Genomic DNA, 21,103 nt, shown 5'->3' on the forward strand with positions numbered 1-21,103 from the left:
TGTGCATGTGCGTCTGTGTGTACATGTGTCAAATTTCCAGTTCACAACAATCCTGGCAGACCAAAACATTAAAAGGACTTAAAAAGCATATGAAAAGTAAATCTCAGAGAACTGTGTGGAAAGACATATAATGGGAGACCAAACACACCAACCAAACCACCAGGAATAGCTATTCGGCCGCATGGGCCGTGGACCTGTGCCTGGGGCAGGTCTGTTCTTTACCTGTGGACTCTAACCACGGGCAGGCTGGAGTTTCACTGCTGACCCTCACAAGACCGGGGGTCCAGATGCCAGAAGACCTGGGTTACGAGCCATTCCCAGCTTCCCAGCTGTGAGTCCACTCTTTCCTTCCTTCCCCTCAAGAAGCCCATCAGAATAACCTGGAATCTGCTCTCAATTGTATTAAAAATCAAGTAAATTACTGGCCCACTGAGAACACTGGTCTCAGCGACAGCTCACTGCGACTCCCCTCAAGATTGTCATTGGGCCACGGGGTCAGAGCTGCTGTCGGGGGCCCCGAGGTCACAACACAGCTGCTCTGCAAGCCTTTCTCCTCCTCAGTTGGGAAATAAACATTTAGGGCCAAAAAAGAGTTTCTGAGAGAACTGCCTGGGTTTATTAACTGATTTTAATGGATGTTTCTTTACCCAACACAAGGAGCCCTGCCCCCTGGGGCTCAGGGATTGTGGAGGACGCAGCCCTTGGGCCAGGGCCAGGCCGCCTGAGGGGCTGCGACAGCCGTGGGTCGCTCCCTTGCTTCGCAGGGTTGCCAAGCCTCTCTTTAGATTTTCGTTCCTCCTTGTCTCCTCTCCCCTCCCTTCGCCCCCTGTAACCACCCACTAAGTCAGCCTGAGGCCCTAGGAACACACTGGCCTCACCGGCGGCTTTCAGATATGGTGCCGACCGTCCAGGGTACCAGCTGGCTCTGGTCAGTGAGGGACAGAGAGGCTGAAATGGCCAGGCCAGGTTGCAGTGCCGGGTCCTGGGGCCTCAGGCCGGACCCCTCCCCTCCCTAAACGTCAACTGGAAAATGAGAAGCAGCCCCTGTGTGAAGTAGCTGTGGGCAAGGATAAAGGGAAGTGAGAGCTGTGTGTGCTGGGGGCTGAGAGGATCACCCCGAGTCTGCAGCAGTCCTCAATTCATCCACAAGGTGACACCCGAACAGAGACCCACATGCAGGCTGCACCTGGACCAGCAGGAGCTGAGTGCGTGTGTGGCTCAGAGATGAGCGTGATGCCGGGGGATGCTCCCCGCCGTCCAGTCAGCCCCTCCCCCATACCTTGGTGCAGACCCCGGTGGTGGCATCGCAGAGGGTGAGGATGGACACGTTCTGCGCCCGGCTCAGCCAGTTCACGGCGACCTTGGTGCTGGTGGCCCACTTGACCATGGTGATGTAGTGCTCCCTGAAAGCACGAGATGCATGGTGGGCGGTGATGCAGGGCCCTCGGGGACCAGAGACACCGGCCCAACCTGGACACTGGGCCAACGTGGGGCGCGTGGGGCTCTGAGACGGGGGGTCTCAGGAGAGTGCACTGCCGATGAGCCCCCAGGGGAGGCCCAGCAGGAACTGGTGCTGGGATAAGCTGGCGGGGGTGTGCTTCTCTCCCAGCTGCCCCCCAAGAGCTGTGCGCCCCTGCACCGGGCCAACACCCAGCTGTCCGACCTGTCCCCTGGGGCTGGCCTGTGCTTCTGCCCCTCGGGTGTTGTAAGTCACGCTGGGCATCGCTGCCCACTGACCTGGCTTTCTCGTCACGGTCCAGCCAGACCCCAACTCCACGTGGCTGGAGGTGGTGAGGACGGCTCTTGAGAGGCCGACAGAGCAAGAGCCAGGAAGGGCTTCAAGAAGGGGGCCCCTCGGGGAGGGTTAACCTGTAACTCCCCCTTCCCCTCCCCGCGGGCCGAGCCGCGGAAGCCTCAGTGTTCCTTTCCCTAAGTTCCCAGGGGCATTCTCGAGCTAACTAGGGAAACTGGTTCGCGGCTCTGGGCGCCCGGTGGACTTGATGTGACACTCTAGACGTCACGCGCTTGCTTTCATCCAAACCTGAACACCCCACAGTGTAGCCGGCGGTGGCGGGAGTGTGGGCGGGGAGGATACTGGGGCTCCCAGTCCTTAATTGAATTACCCAGAGCCCTCCAAGAACGGAATTTTTAGGAAAAAATGTACACTTAAGAGTTAGAAGGAAATGACGGGAAAATAACTGCACAAAAATAATATCCTCAGGTGAATTCCGAGACCGTTCTTTCTAGAGGCCCGAGAACACATGCCTCACCGCCTGCCCCGACTCTCTGTAATGAGATCTCGTGTTCAGAATGATGGCTTCATGTCTGACAAGATCCTTTATCACTAAGATGCAGCACGTGCACTGGATGATGCCGGGCCAGCTGGAAGGAGAACCAGCACGTTCAGTAATTACTGTCAACAGAAGAGTCTAAATAACCAGGCGCTTTCAGATAGGCTTCAGCTAACCAGGGGATTAAATCGCGTGGCGCCCATTTCTCGAATCTGCCTGTTAATCACGGTTGTTGTTAATTTAACCAAAGTCAGGAGCACCTGGCACACACGGTGGTGGAGGCCTCTGAGCCGTGGGGCGGGGAGGGGAGGGCGGACAGGCCCTGGAGCGCGAGACACAGGCTCCATGAATTCGCTGAGCACGTGGTGGAGAGTCGTTCAGCGCAGTCCAGCGCTTACGCTTTTCCACCTCCTCGATTTCTGTGATTTTCTGAACTCCAGCTGTTCCTGTTCTTACCATCTGCTCCGGGGACCCTGGGCCTGCGTGTTTACGGGATCCCACCCTGTCCTCTCACGGCTCCTGCTCTGGAAACAACACAGCCTTGCAGCGGCTTCTGCGGCTCCTGCTTTGCTATTGCCGCTTCACCGCCGGGGGGACTGCAGCCACGCCTCTAACGACGCGATGGGACCATCGCCTGCATGTCTGCAGACATGAGACATGTCCGGTCTGTGCCCAGCCCAGCTGCACATGTAACACTTTTAATTTTTAATTAAGTCATAGATGGGCTCTATGCCCTGTCAGACAGACACTGAAGAGGGCCTGGCACTGAAGGGCCTGGTGGATGGACCCGAGTTAACTCCCGTTTTTGGATCCGTTTGACGCAGACGTTCCTGTCCAGGTGTGATATGAGGTTACGGAGACAGGCTGCACTTAAATATATCCCATCTGGATGAAATCAAGGAAGGCAAAGTCAGATCTCCCAGGATGACTGTTTTTTTCTGTGGCCTTCATACTATTGATAATTAGGGGAGTCCCTAATCTTGTTTCCATTTGCCGGAAATATTTCTTCTCATTTTTATGGTGTTCTTTTGCATAATCTTCATTTAGGCCAAATATGAAAGAAGAAATTATTCTGACATGGTTAAAAGGTGAGGCTGACTGCGTTCAGTGCTACTGCGATTGGTATGAGGGCCACAAACAACGAGGCTTTGCGGTGGGAGGGGGATGGGGCTCAACTCCAAACACAAGAAGGAAAGTGTAAACTTCCTGCCGAGGAGCAGGTGGGGGCCAGTGGATGGACAGTTACTAAGAGGAAACATCAGGGATAAAGGGGCTTCTGGCCAAACTTTCTCTTGCTGAAGGCAGGCCAGGTGGCCAGACAACCTCTGGGGGAGGTGGGGCTGAGAAAGGTGATCAGACATTGAGGGTTGGAGGATCCTGGCTGCAAGTGGGTGATGCAAACACACCTGGAAATGTGAATGTCAAGGCCTATTTGCGGAGAGGATTCAGAGGAGCTGGACTAGAGTTTGGTCCAGAAAGAGACAGTCAGTGATCACACACTATTCTCAGTGTTTCCATGTCCTAACTCAATATGAGAACCATTGTAACTGGAAATAAAAAAATGAATGCAAACCTTCTCTTTCTGGTAAGAAACTCCTGAGTGATACCTTTGGAGCGAATCACACAAGAGCATCACTGAGCTGTGAAGCTGGCCTGGGGGTGGGGCTGGGCTGGCGGCATCAACGCAGTCGTGTGGCCAACTAACCACTTTAGTGTTCATGTTTCAAGCTGCCGCCAGAAAACAGGGAGATGCAGTGGCAAACCCGCTTCATGGGGCTGGAGAGAGTCAGGACCGTCACCCTGCAGAGGCTCGCTACCTTCTAGAGGTTCCCTACTTCCTAGAAACGCAACCACGTGCCCAGTTAAAGTGAGCGCTAGAGCCTCGCTCTCTCTTTTTACTTTCCTAATTTGTAATATGGGACATGATTTACAGAGGAAAAAAATAATTGTACTGCAAATTAGGACGGTTAAATGTGGACCCACTCTGCCTAGTTCAGTGGAACCTTGGCCAGGGTGTGGACTGTCACCTGGAGGAAGGGGCGGGATGCAGCTTCCTGCAGAGACTGGGAGAGCTTTGCTTCTACAACTAATACTGTATAGAACTTGAATCCTCAGTTCCTTCATCTGTGGAGCAGGAAGTTCACAAAATTTGGATGGCACCTTTAGAGACTTTTATGGTGATGAAATATAATGAGAAATATTTTTTTAAAACTCTTGAAACAATAAAAATCATTAAGGACTCTGTAAAGATGACACAATAACCTCTCCGAGAATAAGTGGTGCTTCAGGACCTTTGCTTCCGATCGCATTACCCTTCATCAAACACCTTGGGAACCTCTCACCTGACCTGCCTTCAGAACGTCACAGCCATACAGGTCTCATTACCTGTACAGCAACATCTCGTTTTTAATCAATATTTCCTAATTCTGTGAGTGGCATCAATGACTAGACTTGGTGCCAAACAAGTTTTGGTTATTTTAAGTAATCAAGTCTGCCTGCAAAGATACAGCATCGCCAAGAATAAGCTGATTTCAAAGGTGCACCCGCAGCTCTTTGGTGATGAGGTGTAGACCCTCACAAAGAAGCGATGCTTTGGATGGAATGACATTCTTCTGCAACGAAGGCTTCATAGCCACACCATATGTTAATGGAAAGGAAAATAAAACAGGGGCTCCCTTAACGAAGCTTTCCCTAAGCAGAAAGCCTTGACTGGAGTAAGGGAAGGTCTCCTGGTTCCTAACACATTTTCCATCTTCCCTAACTGCAAAGCTGTTAGACTGACTCTAAGGCCCGTGGGGAGTGCCTGGGCCAGGCCCGCGTCACGTTACCGCTGACTGTCTGGGGAAGGGTCTGTCTGGCGGCCCCACACGCCACACGGTCGTGTCGAGTGTAGACTCCACAGACACACGCAGGCGCCAAGCACACTCACGTCTGGTTAGCAGATCGGAGTCAGCCTTTACCAACTCTGCGTTAAATGTGCCTATCAATACACAGAAAGGTGAAAAGTCATAACGTCACTAAAAATGAACGTTGAAAGCCTCTGGCTGTAACGCAGTTGGAGGTGGATGAAGCCTGGTTGCCCGAGTTTGCTTCACCGTATGAAGCAGCCAGTGGGCAGCAGGAGGAAGCGGTTTTTCTCTTCCCCTTTGTCGGATCCTCAGAAACACTGGGCTGGTACAGCCAGAAATCTGGGGAGCCAGACCTTCACTCCCTCGGGGTTAACAACATCATAGTTTGTCATGGACGCTAATTGACTTAGAATGTCAAAAAAAAAGATTCCAAGAAGTCAGAGAAAAATCTCAACTCAGCCCAGCAGAGGCACCCAGATAGATATGGGTCAGACTGCGTCTTCCCGAATCCACCCGAGAAGGATTCAACCAGCGCCGGAGGCTCAGGGAGAGGAGCCGAACATAACCTTCACATCTTGTCTGTCGCCAAATATCAGGTGTGGTGGACCTCTCCTTTCTGAGGTGGGGAACTAGGAAGGTCAGACAAACAATACAGACGAGAAGGGGAAATCATACTAGAAATGCAGAAGAAGGACATGACTGTAAAAATATAGGATGAGATCAGAGAGGTGAGATGAGGGGGCTAACAAAACTGAAATTGAAAATTACAGAAAAGTGATCCAGAGAAATCGAGGAAAACTTGGGAAGCTCCCCCAGAAGGGGTCCCAGAGGAAGACGGAGGATGGCAGATGGTCCTCACATCTGAGAACGTAAGTGCTCCTCACGGAAGAACCAGAGTGATGGGAAGAGAGGCAGTCGCCAAAGACACCATGAAAGATGCCTACGCAGCTAAGACGTGAATATGCAGATTAAAGGGTTTTCATACTCCAGGGAAACTAACAAAACACCTGAGAACATTCTGATAGACTCTTAGAGATCTATGAAAAAAGAAATGCCACAACAATCCAGTTATAAGCAAATAAGTTTTGAGAGACGACACAAATTTATGCTGATCTCAGATTTCTCTGCTGTTCTGGGTCTAATGGTATTTAATACCTCCATGTGTTTTTAACAACCAATATCTTCTTGATTAAAGCATATCTTCTACTTGAATATACCAATTCAAAAATTCAAAAAATTAAAAACAATTCAAAATTAAAGGCTCAAAATTAAAAGCTTAACATGTAAGAAGATGATCTCTAAAACCAATTCATCCATAGCCAGTCCTAAACTACTATCAATTTGATTATGAATTTGAATGCAAATATGAAAAGTAATTATTAAGTGATAAAAATAATATAAAATAAAATAAATATTAGGTGAATATTTCATAGAATTATAAACATTGGGTGAATCTTTTAAGGAAGATTAAAAACAAAGGTAGAAGACTTCCCTAGTGGCATAGTGGTTAAGAATCCGCCTGCAAATGCAGGGGACACGGGTTCGAGCCCTGGTCCAGGAAGTTCCGACATGCCGCGGTACAACTAAGCCCGTGTACCACACCTACTGAGCCTGCGCTCTAGAGTCCGCAGGCCACAACTACTGAGCCTGCGTGCCACAACTACTGAAGCCCATGCGCCTAGAGCCCGTGCTCTGCAACAAGAGAAGCCACCGCAATGAGAAGCCCGTGCACTGCAACGAAGAGTAGCCCCCACTCGCCACAACTAGAGAAAGCCCATGCACAGCAACAAAGACCCAACACAGCCAAAAAAATAAAATTTAAATAAATTAAAAAAAAGATTCTTTCTTAAAACAAAAACCAAACAAACGAAAACAAAGGTAGCACCCATCACAAATGATGAAACAAAGAGAACATTTAAGATATGGGAATACAAACATGCTACATGTCTGGAACAGGAAACTAAACATGAGAAACTTTCAAAATAATCATCAGTTTGGGGAGACCTGAATTGATTAGATTTAAGCTTCATGCGGGTAGAGATTGAACCCACTTCATTCCTTTCTATTTCTTCAGCACCTTGCCTAATGCCTCACATGTGGTAAATACTTAATATTTTTTAAAGGAATGAATTTAATTCTAACAGAAAGATCAATGGGCTTCTTTTCTGAGAGGAGAGCATCTAATAAAATAATTCTACAGTTCATATATAAGGAAAAATGTTCAAAAATGGCCAAGATGGTTTTAAAAGGAAGATTAATGAGAGGGGATTTATACCAAAAGTTGCTAATGATACAGCATAGACTTTTTACTGGTGTAACAATCAGTAGGTCTACAAGTGATGGACAGCCTTACATCACAATGGTTTACATGAAAACAGAATAGTTTATATAAGAATTTAAGTTAGCAGAAGGAAAGAAATCATAAAGATCAGATCAGAAATAAATGAAAAAGAAATGAAAGAAATGATAGCAAAGATCAACATAACTAAAAGCTGGTTCTTAAGATAAACGAAATTGATAAACCATTAGCCAGACTTACCAAGAAAAAAGGGAGAAGACTCAAATCAATGAATTAGAAACGAAAAAGGAGAAGTAACAACTGACACTGCAGAAATACAAAGGATCATGAGAGATTACTACAAGCAACTCTATGCCAATAAAATGGACAACCTGGAAGAAATGGACAAATTCTTAGAAATGCACAACCTGCCGAGACTGAATCAGGAAGAAATAGAAAATATGAAGAGACCAATTGCAAGCACTGAAATTGAAACTGTGCTTAAAAATCTTCCAACAAACAAAAGCCCAGGACCAGATGGCTTCACAGGCAAATTCTATCAAACATTTAGAGAAGGGCTAACGCCTATCCTTCTCAAACTCTTCCAAAATATAGCAGAGGGAGGAACACTCCCAAACTCATTCTACGAGGCCACCATCACTCTGATACCAGAACCCGCAAAGATGTCACAAAGAAAGAAAACTACAGGCCAATATAACTGATGAACATAGATGCAAAAATCCTCAACAAAATACTAGCAAACAGAATCCAACAGCACATTAAAAGGATCATACAGTATGATTAAGAGGAGTTTATCCCAGGAATGCAAGGATTCTTCAATATACGCAAATCAATCAACGTGATACACCATATTAACAAATCGAAGGAGAAAAACCATATGATCATCTCAATAGATGCAGAAAAAGCTTTCGACAAAATGCAACACCCATTTATGATAAAAACCCTGCAGAAAGTAGGCATAGAGGGAACTTTCCTCAACATAATAAAGGCCATATATGACAAAGCCACAGCCAACATCATCTTCAATGGTGAAAAACTGAAACCATTTCCACTAAGATCAGAAACAAGACAAGGTTGTCCACTCTCACCACTCTTATTCAACATAGTTTTGGAAGTTTTAGCCACAGCAATCAGAGAAGAAAAAGAAATAAAAGGAATCCAAATTGGAAAAGAAGAAGTAAAGCTGTCACTATTTGCAGATGACATGATACTATACATAGAGAATCCTAAAGATGCTATCAGAAAACTACTAGAGCTAATCAATGAATTTGGTAAAGTAGCAGGATACAGAATTAATGGACAGAAATCTCTTGCATTCTTATACACTAATGATGAAAAATCTGGAAGTGAAATTAAGAAAACACTCCCATTTATCACTGCAACAGAATAAAATATCTAGGAATAAACCTACCTTAGGAAACAAAAGACCTGTATGCAGAAAATTTTAAGACACTGATGAAAGAAATTAAAGATGATACAAATAGAAGGAGAGATATACCATGTTCTTGGATTGTAAGAATCAACATTGTGAAAATGACTCTACTACTCAAAGCAATCTACAGATTCAATGTGATCCCTATCAAACTACCACTGGCATTTTTAACACAACTAGAATAAAAAATTTCACAATTTGTATGGAAACACAAAAGACCCCGAATAGCCAAAGCAATCTTGAGGAAAAAAAAAAAACGGAGCTGGAGGAATCAGGGTCCCTGACTTCAGACTATACTACAAAGCTACAGTAATCAAGACAGTATGGTACTGGCACAAAAACAGAGATATAGATCAATGGAACAGGATAGAAAGCACAGGGATGAACCCACGCACATATGGTCACCTTATCTTTGATAAAGGAGGCAAGAATATACAGTGGAGAAAAGACAGCCTCTTCAATAAGTGGTGCTGGGAATACTGGACAGCTACATGTAAAAGAATGAAATTAGAACACTCCCTAACACCATACACTAAAATAAACTCAAAATGGATTAAAGACCTAAATGTAAGGCCAGACATCATCAAACTCTTAGCGGAAAACATAGACAGAACACTCTATGACATAAATCACAGCAAGATCCTTTTTGACCCACCTCCTAGAGAAATGGAAATAAAAACAAAAATAAACAAATGGGACTTAATGAAACTTAAAAGCTTTTGCACAGCAAAGGAAACCATAAACATGGTGAAAAGACAATCCTCAGAATGGAAGAAAATATTTGCAAATGAAGCAACTGACAAAGGATTAATCTCCAAAACATACAAGCAACTCACGCAGCTCAATATCAAAAAAACAAACAACCGAATCCAAAAATGGGCAGAAGACCTAAATAGACATTTCTCCAAAGAAGATATACAGATTGCCAACAAACACATGAAAGAATGCTCAACATCATTAATCGTTAGAGAAATGCAAATCAAAACTACAATGAGATACCATCTCACACCAGTTAGAATGGCCATCATCAAAAAATCTAGAAACAATAAATGCTGGAGACGGTGTGGAGAAAAGGGAACCCTCTTACACTGTTGGTGGGAATGTAAATTGATACAGCCACTATGGAGAACAGTATGGAGTTACTTAAAAAACTACAAATAGAACTACCATACGACCCAGTAATCCCACTACTGGGCATATACCCTGAGAAAACCATAATTCAAAAAGAGTCATGTACCACAATGTTCATTGCAGCACTATTTACAATAGCCAGGAGATGGAAGCAACCTAAGTGTCCATCATCGGATGAATGTATAAAGAAGATGTGGCACATATATACAATGGAATATTACTCAGCCATAAAAAGGAACGAAACTGAGTTATTTGTAGTGAGGTGGATGGACCTAGAGACTGTCATACAGAGTGAAGTAAGTCAGAAAGAGAAAAACAAATACCGTATGCTAACACATATACATGGAATCTAAAAAAAAAAAGGAAATGGTCAGAAGAACCTAGGGGCAAGATGGGAATAAAGATGCAGACCTACTAGAGAATGGACTTGAGGATACAGGGAGGGGGAAGTGTAAGCTGGGACAAAGTGAGAGAGTGGCATGGACATGTATACACTACCAAACGTAAAATAGATAGGTAGTGGGAAGCAGCCGCATAGCACAGAGAGATCAGCTTGGTGCTTTGTGACCACCTAGTGGGGTGGGATAGGGAGGGTGGGAGGGACGGAGATGCAAGAGGGAAGAGATATGGGGACATATGTATATGTATAACTGATTCACTTTGTTATAAAGCAGAAACTGACACATCACTGTAAAGGAATTATACTCTAATAAAGATGTTTAAAATATTAAAAAAAATAAATAATAGAATTTAATATTTAATAAAATTGTCAACCCAAATCATTGGGGAAAGGAAGACTTAATAAATGGTGCTGGGAAGATGACGTACTAAAAAACAAAAAAGCAAATAAAGAACAAGTGTGTGTTTCTAGAAAAAAGTGTCATAGGAGAATTTATCAAAATACCCACACTACTTACCAATGGGTAGTGGAATGGCAAGTGATTATTATTTCCTATAGTGCAGAGATGACCTTTTAAATAAGAAGAAGGTTATTAAGGGTAACTGAAAGTTTCCAATTTCAGTTGGTGGGTTCATCACATTTATTCATGTCTTCTCTCTCCAGAAACATAACTGCAGTGATAATGAAGGAGTAAAATAGGTATATACCCACACTAATAAAGATAACAGGAAAGGTTTCACCACATTTCTAGAAGACAGGATGCAGACATAAGAGTAACGAGGGACGAGCCTGGTTGAAAAGCAGCAGCTCAAGATATCTGCAGAGAAATCTGGGGGACCTGGAGGTCGAGGTGCAACACAGTGTGGGATTGGGAAATGTGCTTGGACAGGAGTGTCATCTGAGAGTCTCTGGATGAGACAGATGATGAATGACAAAAACAGAGAAACCCTACCCACATTTAGATATGTTACTTCATCCTAAACGCTTGTAGGGAAAAAAAAGTACATGATTCACAGAGGAACGAGTATCAGATAAACATCAGGTTTCTCATCAGCAACACTGAATGTGAGATGGAATTATACCCCCAAATTGAGGGACAATGATTTTCAAACTACACTTCTACAAATAAGTAAAATTTTCAACAGATGTAAGCAAAACAGACATTTTAAAATATTTAAGAACTCAGAAAGTTTACTTCCCATGGTTCTTCATTGGGAAAGTACCTGGAGGATGTACTCCATACAAAGTGGAAGTAAATCAAGAAAGAAGATCACATGAGATCTAAGAAACAGTAGCTCCAACGTGGGACAGGAGTAACAGGGAGTCTCAGGGTGGCACTAGTGCAGATGTTATAAAGAATAACTAGTCCAGACTAGAGTCAGGGCAGTGGAGTGGACTTGGAGAGACAGATTTGGAGAAAAAGCCAATGCAAGAGAAAACCTGATAGAGTGTGGGGAAAAAAAAGTGAGAGTGTGATAAAATCAAATAGTTCATGTAAAACATAAAAACAACTAAAAACTCCAGGAAGAACAAAAAGCTCAACAAAAAAGAGACACAATTAGAGGATGCTACTTAGCTCTATCAAGAGAGTTAATTACTTAAGATAAAGTCAATGCTATTTATTGATTTTAGTGTTTTAGAATCAACCTATAGATAAATAAGGAATATTTAGTTATCGTTTCAGGGCAAGATGCAAATGCCATCAACTTCAATGATATGAAAATTATAAAAAAGACTGAAGCTTCTAGGTGGGAGAGACAGGGAAGACACCTGTAGGAAAGGGCAGGACTTCTAGATCCATCTTACAAATTGGGGAGCTACAAATTCTTGCCTGTAGTTAACGTGATATGAGAGAAACTTGTAAGAGTATTATTTAAGTTTATAAAGGTAACCCATAGAGGAAATAAAATGCGTACACACACACACACACACACACACACACACACTGCCACCTGCAAGAAGCATGGATGGATATGGGAGAGCCATCTCCACGGGTCCTGTGTGTTGTCACCCACACTCGGGGAGGCGGGGCCTGTCCAGGGAGAAATGATCGGAGCAGAAACGGTGGCACTGGGTATCTGTTGAAAAATCTGCCAAAGCTCACGGCACTGGAGGGGAAACGGTCTCTGCACCCCACATTTAATTACTGGAGTTGGTGGACCACAGATGGGGTCCCCAGACCAGCACCCCCTGGGAAGTACTGGAAGTACAAATTCTCAGGCCTCCCCCCAGACTCACTGAATCTGAAGCTCTGGGTGGCGCTGAGCCACCTGTGGTCTAACGAGGCCCCCAGCTGATCCTAATGGTGTCCCAGTTTGAGAACCTCCAAACTAAGTGACCCAAGTGATGCCTGGTGGGCAGACCACATGAGGACACTCCACGTGCCACGTAATCACAGATCTCTAACCCCACCTCCATCTCTGCCCTCCCTAGATGTTCTTTGAGTGAATAAATGAATTCGTAGGTAGATAAGGTGCTTTAGAATAAAGGGAAGTCTGGCCGCAGTTAAAGGAGAGGAGAAAATAGGATTTGAAGTAGAATAATCTCAGGTGAGATGGGGCTGCGCTTTGAGAGACACAAGGATTGATCCAATGTTGAGATGAAGTGAGATACAGAAGCATTTTGATAATCACAGAAAATAGATAATTATATTTTGAGAATTGTAAAAGGTGCATTTAAAGAGAACATGAAACCAAACAACAGGAAGCCAAGATGCCTGGAAGAAATGCTACCAATTTTCTCTTTATTCTAAAGCTCTTTATGTGCCATAAATACCTTCATTCATTCAAAGAGCATTTATTTAGTCTGGGCTCTGTGTGGACACAGTTCCAGGTGCTGGAAGGCAGAGGCCCAAAGCCTGGTCATAGGGGAACCCACAGTTTGTGGGGAGACAGACACAGAACCCACAGATTTCAGTACAGGGTGAGGACCACCCTGATAGACGGCAGCAGGGTCATGCCGAGCCTGTGAGCACGTGGGAACAGCGGCTGCTGAAAAGCACAGCTTGGCTGAGGAAATATTACAACTTCTTACGACTCTCCAGCCAAACATGCCTTCAAATCAAAACACAGCAAGTCCTCCCGAGCAGTACATGAATCTCTTATTAGTCCACTTGTTTGCCATAAAATATTAACAGAGCACGGCTTCCCTCGCAGGGATTAATGTGCCGTCACTTCTTGGCTTTCCGAATTCTGGCAAAGGTTCTAACAGTTGTGTGGCAATAAAGGGCAAGGGAGCGAAAGGCCTGCTTATCTAGTGAAATAAAGAGCCTGCGATTAACGCTGCCATTTTCCAGTGACGTTTATTCCATGGATTAAGCTGGAGCAGAAGAATACTTTGAGAGGGACATTAAAAACAAAATGATGTTCTTTAATAGAAGGCATCGTTGAACAAACTGAAATGACACCACATACCAAATGCTGCTGGGATCAAGTGTACGGCTCCACACCCGAGACGCGCTCAGGGCAGCCACAGAACTGTACAAAAATACCTGCAGGCAGATTGCACTTTGCAGAACACAAGAATGGTGTGACTGTAAAACAAGTCACTATTTGATGTATATTTCCATAATTTCACTTTCAACGTAGGAGGAGGCCATGTGACCTTTCCCTTCTGTCTGAGGTGAGGCTACCATGCAGAGCCAGATATCGGGATGAGCAATGAGAGGGGGTGTCGTCCAAGGAACTGTGGAGGCCTTACTCAGCAGTTTGCATGCTTCGAACATGAAGGGAATCCTCTGAACTGGGGAAGTGTAGATAAATCTCAAGGCACCCCTCCTCCAGCCTGTCATTTCCACACACTCAGCACCCGTCCACCTCTTTGTTCATCCGTCTGTCCCTCCAGCCATCCATCCTCCATCCATCCACCCACCCACATACCTGACCCGTCCACTCGGTAGAATATAAATTAAGCACCTGCTGGGCACCAAGACTCCCGGTGCCACTTGGGGAGACGCTGGATGCCATCCCTGTGCCTCTGCGGGCCCCCTGCATCTCTCCCACCCTGTTCTGTGCTGGGGAGGGGCGAGCTCACCTGCACAGGTGGCTTCACGGGGCTCTGGCTGCCCCATGGACGCACCAGCAGGAGCTCAAAGCATGGGAGAAAGGGAGGGCGGGTACTGATTCCACTGCTTCCTGCACACGGTCCAGCCGCCGCTGTCGGCCTGCTCCACGGGGCTCTGTGTCCCTGAGATCTGGGCGCTCCTACTTCCCTTGCCCCTCCCGACCTGGGACAGGAGCAGAGACCCAGGCACTGCAGTGCCTGCCTGCTGGACTTCCTTCCCCACCCCCTTTCTGCACAGAGCCTTGGTTAGATGCTGTGGGAATCAATCCCTTCGTCTCCTGCTGGGACACTGACAGTACAAAGAGAGAGGCCACAGCAGCCCCCTGACCACAGCTGTCCTTGCCTGGAGTGCTTCACTTGAGGTGGAAGCAACAGCTGAGGTGTCCACGTGCCCAGGTAACATCCTGAGCCCTGATGGACTCCGAGCCAGAAGGGTCCTGAGATGCCAAGGGACCAGGTCCCTCCTTTTGCAGACAAGGAACCTGAGGAGTGGCCTCTGGGCACAGGCAGGTCAGGCAGTCGCCCAGTCCTCCGCAGGGCTGGCCGGCCCCGCCAGGTACTCTCTCCACGACACCACTTTCTCAGCGAGGGTGCCTGTGGCGGGGCTACGCTGAGCTCTGCGAGGCCTGCCGCCAAGCCCCACGTGGAGAGCCACTCGGCTTCTCTCTGCAACGCGTACCTCGTCCATATCCCTCCCCTCAGAGCCCACCACCTCCACCCTCGCCCTGTGTTGTCTATGGGACGATCACCTCCCCCAGGCCCAATGCCCCATCTCAGACCACCCCCCCGCAGTGCCCATCCCCGTCACATAGCCGACCGAGGGCTCCTTTGCCTGCTGCCCGCCCTGCGCCAGACCTGGCAGGCCCCTCTACTCCCTTCAGGTCCCTGAGCTCTGCTCACACCAAGCCTGAGCAAGCGCACCCCCTGAACATGGACTGCACCCCTACAGCTTCTCCTGGGGACCAGCTGACCACAGGGGGACGCTTCCCTGCGCCACCCCACTGGTCATTTCCCCCGCTTGTCCGGCTTCCCCTCCCGAGGTTCAGCCCACCTCTGTGACCCTCCTTTACCCTACGAAAGAAAACCTGCTCCTGTTTGATTGTGAGATGCTCACAGATTTCCGAGATCGGTGCGTTCTCCCTATCACAGTAGGCCCTCTTCTGCGTCCTTCTGCCTAGCAAAGTCCAGATTGTGTTTGGACACAGTCACCCTTCAGTATGTTGATGCTCCCAGGTGAAGGGCCATAAGCCCTGATAGTCAGTGCTTTAGACAGCACGTGGGCTTTTGTCCCTCAAATGACAACCGGGGGGCGGCCGCCTGTGTGTGTGCAGGGATCCCTACGAGTTGCTGTCACAGATGCATGACCCATTGGGAAGGAAAGAACCATGTCGGGCAGCACTCTGAAGATTTCAGGCTAAGACAGAAGAACCAGGAGAAGGGACAGGTCCACTAGAGACCATTTGTAATTCAGCTCAAAAGACCCAGTGACGCAGTTATTCTCTGACTTGTAATCAGACCCTGGGGAGAGGGGAGAAAAGACTTATCCAAAAGCCCGGCAGTAGAGATGGGAAGAACTCAGTCCCCAGGAGACCCCACCCGCCAAGGGTGAAGGAAGCTATCTTCCGTCCACTCATCAGTCTTCAGGGGCAGGACTGTATCCCGTTCCTCCTCGGAATGTCTAGCTCAGAGCGCCAGTTCTGAGAATGAGGTACAAGTGGACACAGCCGGTGGTGGGAAAGGGTCTGCTCACAGAGATCCTGGGAGCGGGGAGAGCTTGAACGGGCAGAGCAGAAACAAATGGCACTCCAGAGGACAGCAGATTTGGAAACCCGGATTCCAGGCCTGGCCGTGCAGAATCAGCATGACTCTGAGCAAGTCACCTGCCTGCTGGGGGTCCCCTTGCCTCCTCTGTGAATTGTGGAGGAAACGGAAGGAAAACAAGGGCAACTTTCAGAGCCCTTCCAGCCCGAGTCCCAGCAACAGGCAGCCCTTTGGAGGACAGGTGTGAGGGACTGGCCTGCTCGGGGAGCAGGTGTGAACCCCACTCGTTCATGCCTCAGTGCAGGCTGACACATTTCAAAACAAGGCTGCAGGCGAATTTGCCAAATCCCACTCTCCTACAGCTGCCATCCACTCTGTGTGGATTTGCCAGCTGCGGTCCACGGGGGAAACCTGTACCTGTCACTACGCCCTCTGAGTTTACTGTCCTCTGGCTCACCCAGCCTTGTGACAGGGCCTGAAAATCCTGTCCGGTGTGTTGCTGATGTCTTCAAATGTCAACACAGTTCTGCTGGCTGATAGAGCTTGTTGGCTAATGGAGGGGTCTTACTTACGGGGACGGGAAGGCAGAGGCACGGTTTATTTTTCTGATGTCTCCTACTCTGTGTAAGTCTGCCAAACACTAATCATTCCTTGCATATCTAGTTACAGTGTCTTCAGAACAATGTGGCTGCCCCTTCAAACACAGACCAGAACAATGCAGAACATGTGCTCTTCACCAGAAATTGATTTATCTGGACATCCAAGATCAGATTTCCAGGCTTCTGGAGCACTGGACATTTTGACTGATGAGAACATGGAAACCTGTGATCAGCAGTAACATTGAGAATTCCCTTTTCAATGCATCAACAGAATAAAGATCCGGCATTTCTCCAGACTGGAGCTTCCATGTTTCTGCCGTCACCACAAAGAGCTTCTTGCCCTCATGGATAATAAAAAGCACACCCTGATCTGATACCGTCAACACAAAAGCTGTCTGGTGGAGCCAATCCCCTTCAACTGCTTCCTAAGATGAACTTATTTGAATATTTCGGTACCCAGGTCATTACTTTAACACATGAGGTAGAAACAGAGTGAGGTCTAGCTCTGTGGGTATTAGAGATCATTTATGCATTTGTAATTCATCCCTCAAACACTTTCAAATAAATTTGGAAATCAAATTCAGTAAAACAAATATCTTCCCACAGACTTTAATATAAAGACAAAAGGCTAGATTAGAAATATGTCAGTAGGATGGCAAATTCAGGGACGGAGGTGGGGGACAGTATCTTTAATTTGAAAATGAGTTTCCACACACTAGGAGCCCCTTCGCGGGTGGAGACTTGGGTGGCGGAGGGCGAAGCTTCGGAGCCGCGGAGGAGAGCGCAACCACAGGGGTGCGGGGGGCAAAGCGGGGAGACTCCCGCACAGAGGATCGGTGCCGACCGGCACTCACCAGCCCGAGAGGCTTGTCTGCTTCCCCGCCGGGGCGGGCGGGGCTGGGAGCTGAGGCTTGGGCTTCGGTCGGAGCGCAGGGAGAGGACTGGGCCTGGCGGCGTGAACACAGACTGCAGAGGGTTAGTGCGCCACGGCTGGCCGGGAGGGAGTCCGGGGAAAAGTCTGGAGCTGCCGAAGAGGCAAGAGACTTTTTCTTCCCTCTTTGTTTCCTGGTGTGCGAGGAGAGGGGATTAAGAGCGCCGCTTAAAGGAGCTCCAGAGACGGGCGCGAGCCGCGGCTAACAGCGCGGACCCCAGAGACGGGTGGGAGACGCTAAGGCTGCTGCTGCCGCCCCCAAGAAGCCTGTGTGCGAGCACAGGTCACTCTCCACACCCCCCTTCCGGGGAGCCTGTGCAGCCCGCCACTGCCAGGATCCCGGGATCCAGGGTCAACTTCCCCGGGAGAACGCACGGCGCGCCTCACGCTGCTGCAACGTCACGCCGGCCTCTGCCGCCGCAGCCCCGCCCCCAACTCCATGCCCCTCCCCCCCCGCCCCTCCTGAGTGCGCCAGAGCCCCCGAATCAGCGGCTCCTTTAACCCCGTCCTGTCTGGGCGAAGAACAGACGCCCTCCAGCGACCTACACGCAGAGGCGGGGCCACATCCAAAGCTGAGCCCCGGGAGCTGTGCGAACAAAGAAGAGAAAGGGAAATCTCTCCCAGCAGCCTCAGGAGCAGCGGATTAAATCTCCACAATCAACGTGATGTACCTGCATCTGTGGAATACATGAATAGACAACGAATCATCCCAAATTGAGGGGGTGGACTTTGAGAGCAAGATTATTTTTTCCCCTCTTCCTCTTTTTGTGAGTGTGTATGTGTATGCTTCTGTGTGAGATTTTGTCTGTATAGCTTTGCTTTTACTATTTGTCCCAGGGTTCTGTCTGTCCCTTTTTTTTATTACTTAAAATTTTTTTTCTTAATAATTATTATTTTTTTATTTTAATAACTTTACTTTATTTTATTGTCTTCTTTCTTTCTTTTTTTTCCTCCCTTTTATTCTGAGCCATGTGGAGGACAGGCTCTTGGTGCTCCAGCCAGGTGTAAGGGCTGTGCCTCTGAGGTGGGAGACCCAACTTCAGGACACTGGTCCACAAGAGACCTCCCAGCTCCACGTAATATCAAACAGCAAAAATCTCCCAGAGATATCCATTTCAACGCCAAGACCCAGCTCCACTCAATGACTAGCAATCTACAGTGCTGGACACCCTATGCCAAACAACTAGCAAGACAGGAACACAACCCCACCCATTAGCACAGAGGCTGTCTAAAATCATAATAAGGCCACAGACACCCCAAAACACACCACCAGACGTGGACCTGCCCACCAGAAAGACAAGATCCAGCGTCATCCACCAGAACACAGCCACTAGTCCCCTCCACCAGGAAGCCTACACAACCCACTGAGCCAACTTTAGCCACTGGCGACAGATGCCAAAAACAACGGGAAATACGAACCTGCAGCCTACGAAAAGGAGACCCCAAACACAGTAAGATAAGCAAAATGAGAAGACAGAAAAACACACAGCAGATGAAGGAGCAAGATAAAAACCCACCAGACCTAACAAATGAGGAGGAAATAGGCAGTTTACCTGAAAAAGAATTCAGAATAATGATAGTAAAGATGATCCAAAATCTTGGAAATAGAATCGAGAAAATGCAAGAAACATTTAACAAGGACCTAGAAGAACTAAAGAGAAAATAAGCAACGATGAACAACACAATAAATGAAATAAAAAATACTCTAGAAGGGATCAATAGCAGAATAACTGAGGCAGAAGAACGGATAAGTGACCTGGAAGATAAAATAGTGGAAATAACTACTGCAGAGCAGAATAAAGAAAAAACAAAGAAAAGAATTGAGGACAGTCTCAGAGACCTCTGGGACAACAATAAATGCTGAACCAACGTTCAAATTATAGGGGTTCCAGAAGAAGAAGAGAAAAAGAAAGGGACTGAGAAAGTATTTGAAGAGATTATAGTTGAAAACTTCCCTAATATGGGAAAGGAAATCGTTAATCAAGTCCAGGAAGCACAGAGAGTCCCATACAGGATAAATCCAAGGAGAAACACACAAAGACACATATTAATCAAACTATCAAAAATTAAATACAAAGAACAAATATTAAAAGCAGAAAGGGAAAAACAACAAGTAACACACAAGGGAATCCCCATAAGGTTAACAGCTGATCTTTCAGCAGAAACTCTGCAAACCAGAAGGGAGTGGCAGGACACATTTAAAGTGATGAAAGAGAAAAACCTACAAACGATTACTTTACCCAGCAAGGATCTCATTCAGATTTGACAGAGAAATTAAAACCTTTACAGACAAGCAAAAGCTAAGAGAATTCAGCACCACCAAACCACCTTTACAACAAATGCTAAAGGAACTTCTCTAGGCAGGAAACACAAGAGAAGGAAAAGACCTACAACAACAAACCCAAAACAATTTAAGAAAATGGGAATAGGAAAATACATATTGATAATTACCTTAAATGTAAATGGATTAAGTGCTCCAACCAAAAGACATAGACTGGCTGAATGGATACAAAAACAAGACCCATATGTATGCTGTCTACAAGAGACCCACTTCAGACCTAGGGACAGATACAGACTGAAAGTGAGGGGATGGAAAAAGATATTCCATGCAAATGGAAATCAAAAGAAAGCTGGGGTAGCAATTCTTATATCAGACAAAGTAGACTTTAAAACAAAGACTATTACAAGAGACAAAGAAGTACACTACATAATGATCAAGGGATCAATCCAAGAGATATAACAATTGCAAATATTTATGCACCCAACACAGGATACATAAGGCAAATACTAACAGCCTTAGAAGGGGAAATCGACAGTAACACAATCATAGTAGGGGACTTTAACACCCCACTTTCACCAATGAACAGATCATCCAAAATGAAAATAAATAAGGAAACACAAGCTTTAAATGATACATTAAACAAGATGGACTTAACTGATATTTATAGGACATTCCATCCAAAAACAACAGAATACACATTCTTCTCAAGTGCTCATGGGACATTCTCCAGGATAGATCATATCTTGGGTCACAAATCAAGCCTTGGTAAATTTAAGAAAATTGAAATCATTATCAAGTATCTTTTCTGACCACAATGCTATGAGACTATGAGATATCAATTACAGGAAAAATCTGTAAGAAATACAAACACATGGAGGCTAACCAACACACTACTTAATAACCAAGAGATCACTTAAGAAATCAAAGAGGAAATCAAAAAATACCTAGAAACAAATGACAATGAAAACACAACTACCCAAAACTTACGGGATGCAGCAAAAGCAGTTCTAAGAGGGAAGTTTATAGCTATAAAGCCTACATTAAGAAACAAGAAACATCTCAAATAA

The 21,103-nt window shown here is 46.4% G+C and overlaps 1 protein-coding gene across 1 annotated transcript in view; it reads right to left on the reverse strand.

The window, feature by feature from the left end:
- The window catches only part of DPP6 (dipeptidyl peptidase like 6), a 772,951-nt gene that overhangs the window by 95,755 nt on the left and 656,093 nt on the right, over window positions 1–21,103 (reverse strand). The window contains exon 11 of the mRNA XM_060155875.1: window positions 1,280–1,403. Coding sequence (XP_060011858.1) covers window positions 1,280–1,403 — 124 coding nt within the window. The remainder of the gene's footprint in view (window positions 1–1,279; window positions 1,404–21,103) is intronic.

This window comes from Lagenorhynchus albirostris, chromosome 8 (assembly GCF_949774975.1).
Source record: "Lagenorhynchus albirostris chromosome 8, mLagAlb1.1, whole genome shotgun sequence".
In the NCBI taxonomy this organism is placed as follows: Eukaryota; Metazoa; Chordata; class Mammalia; order Artiodactyla; family Delphinidae; genus Lagenorhynchus; species Lagenorhynchus albirostris.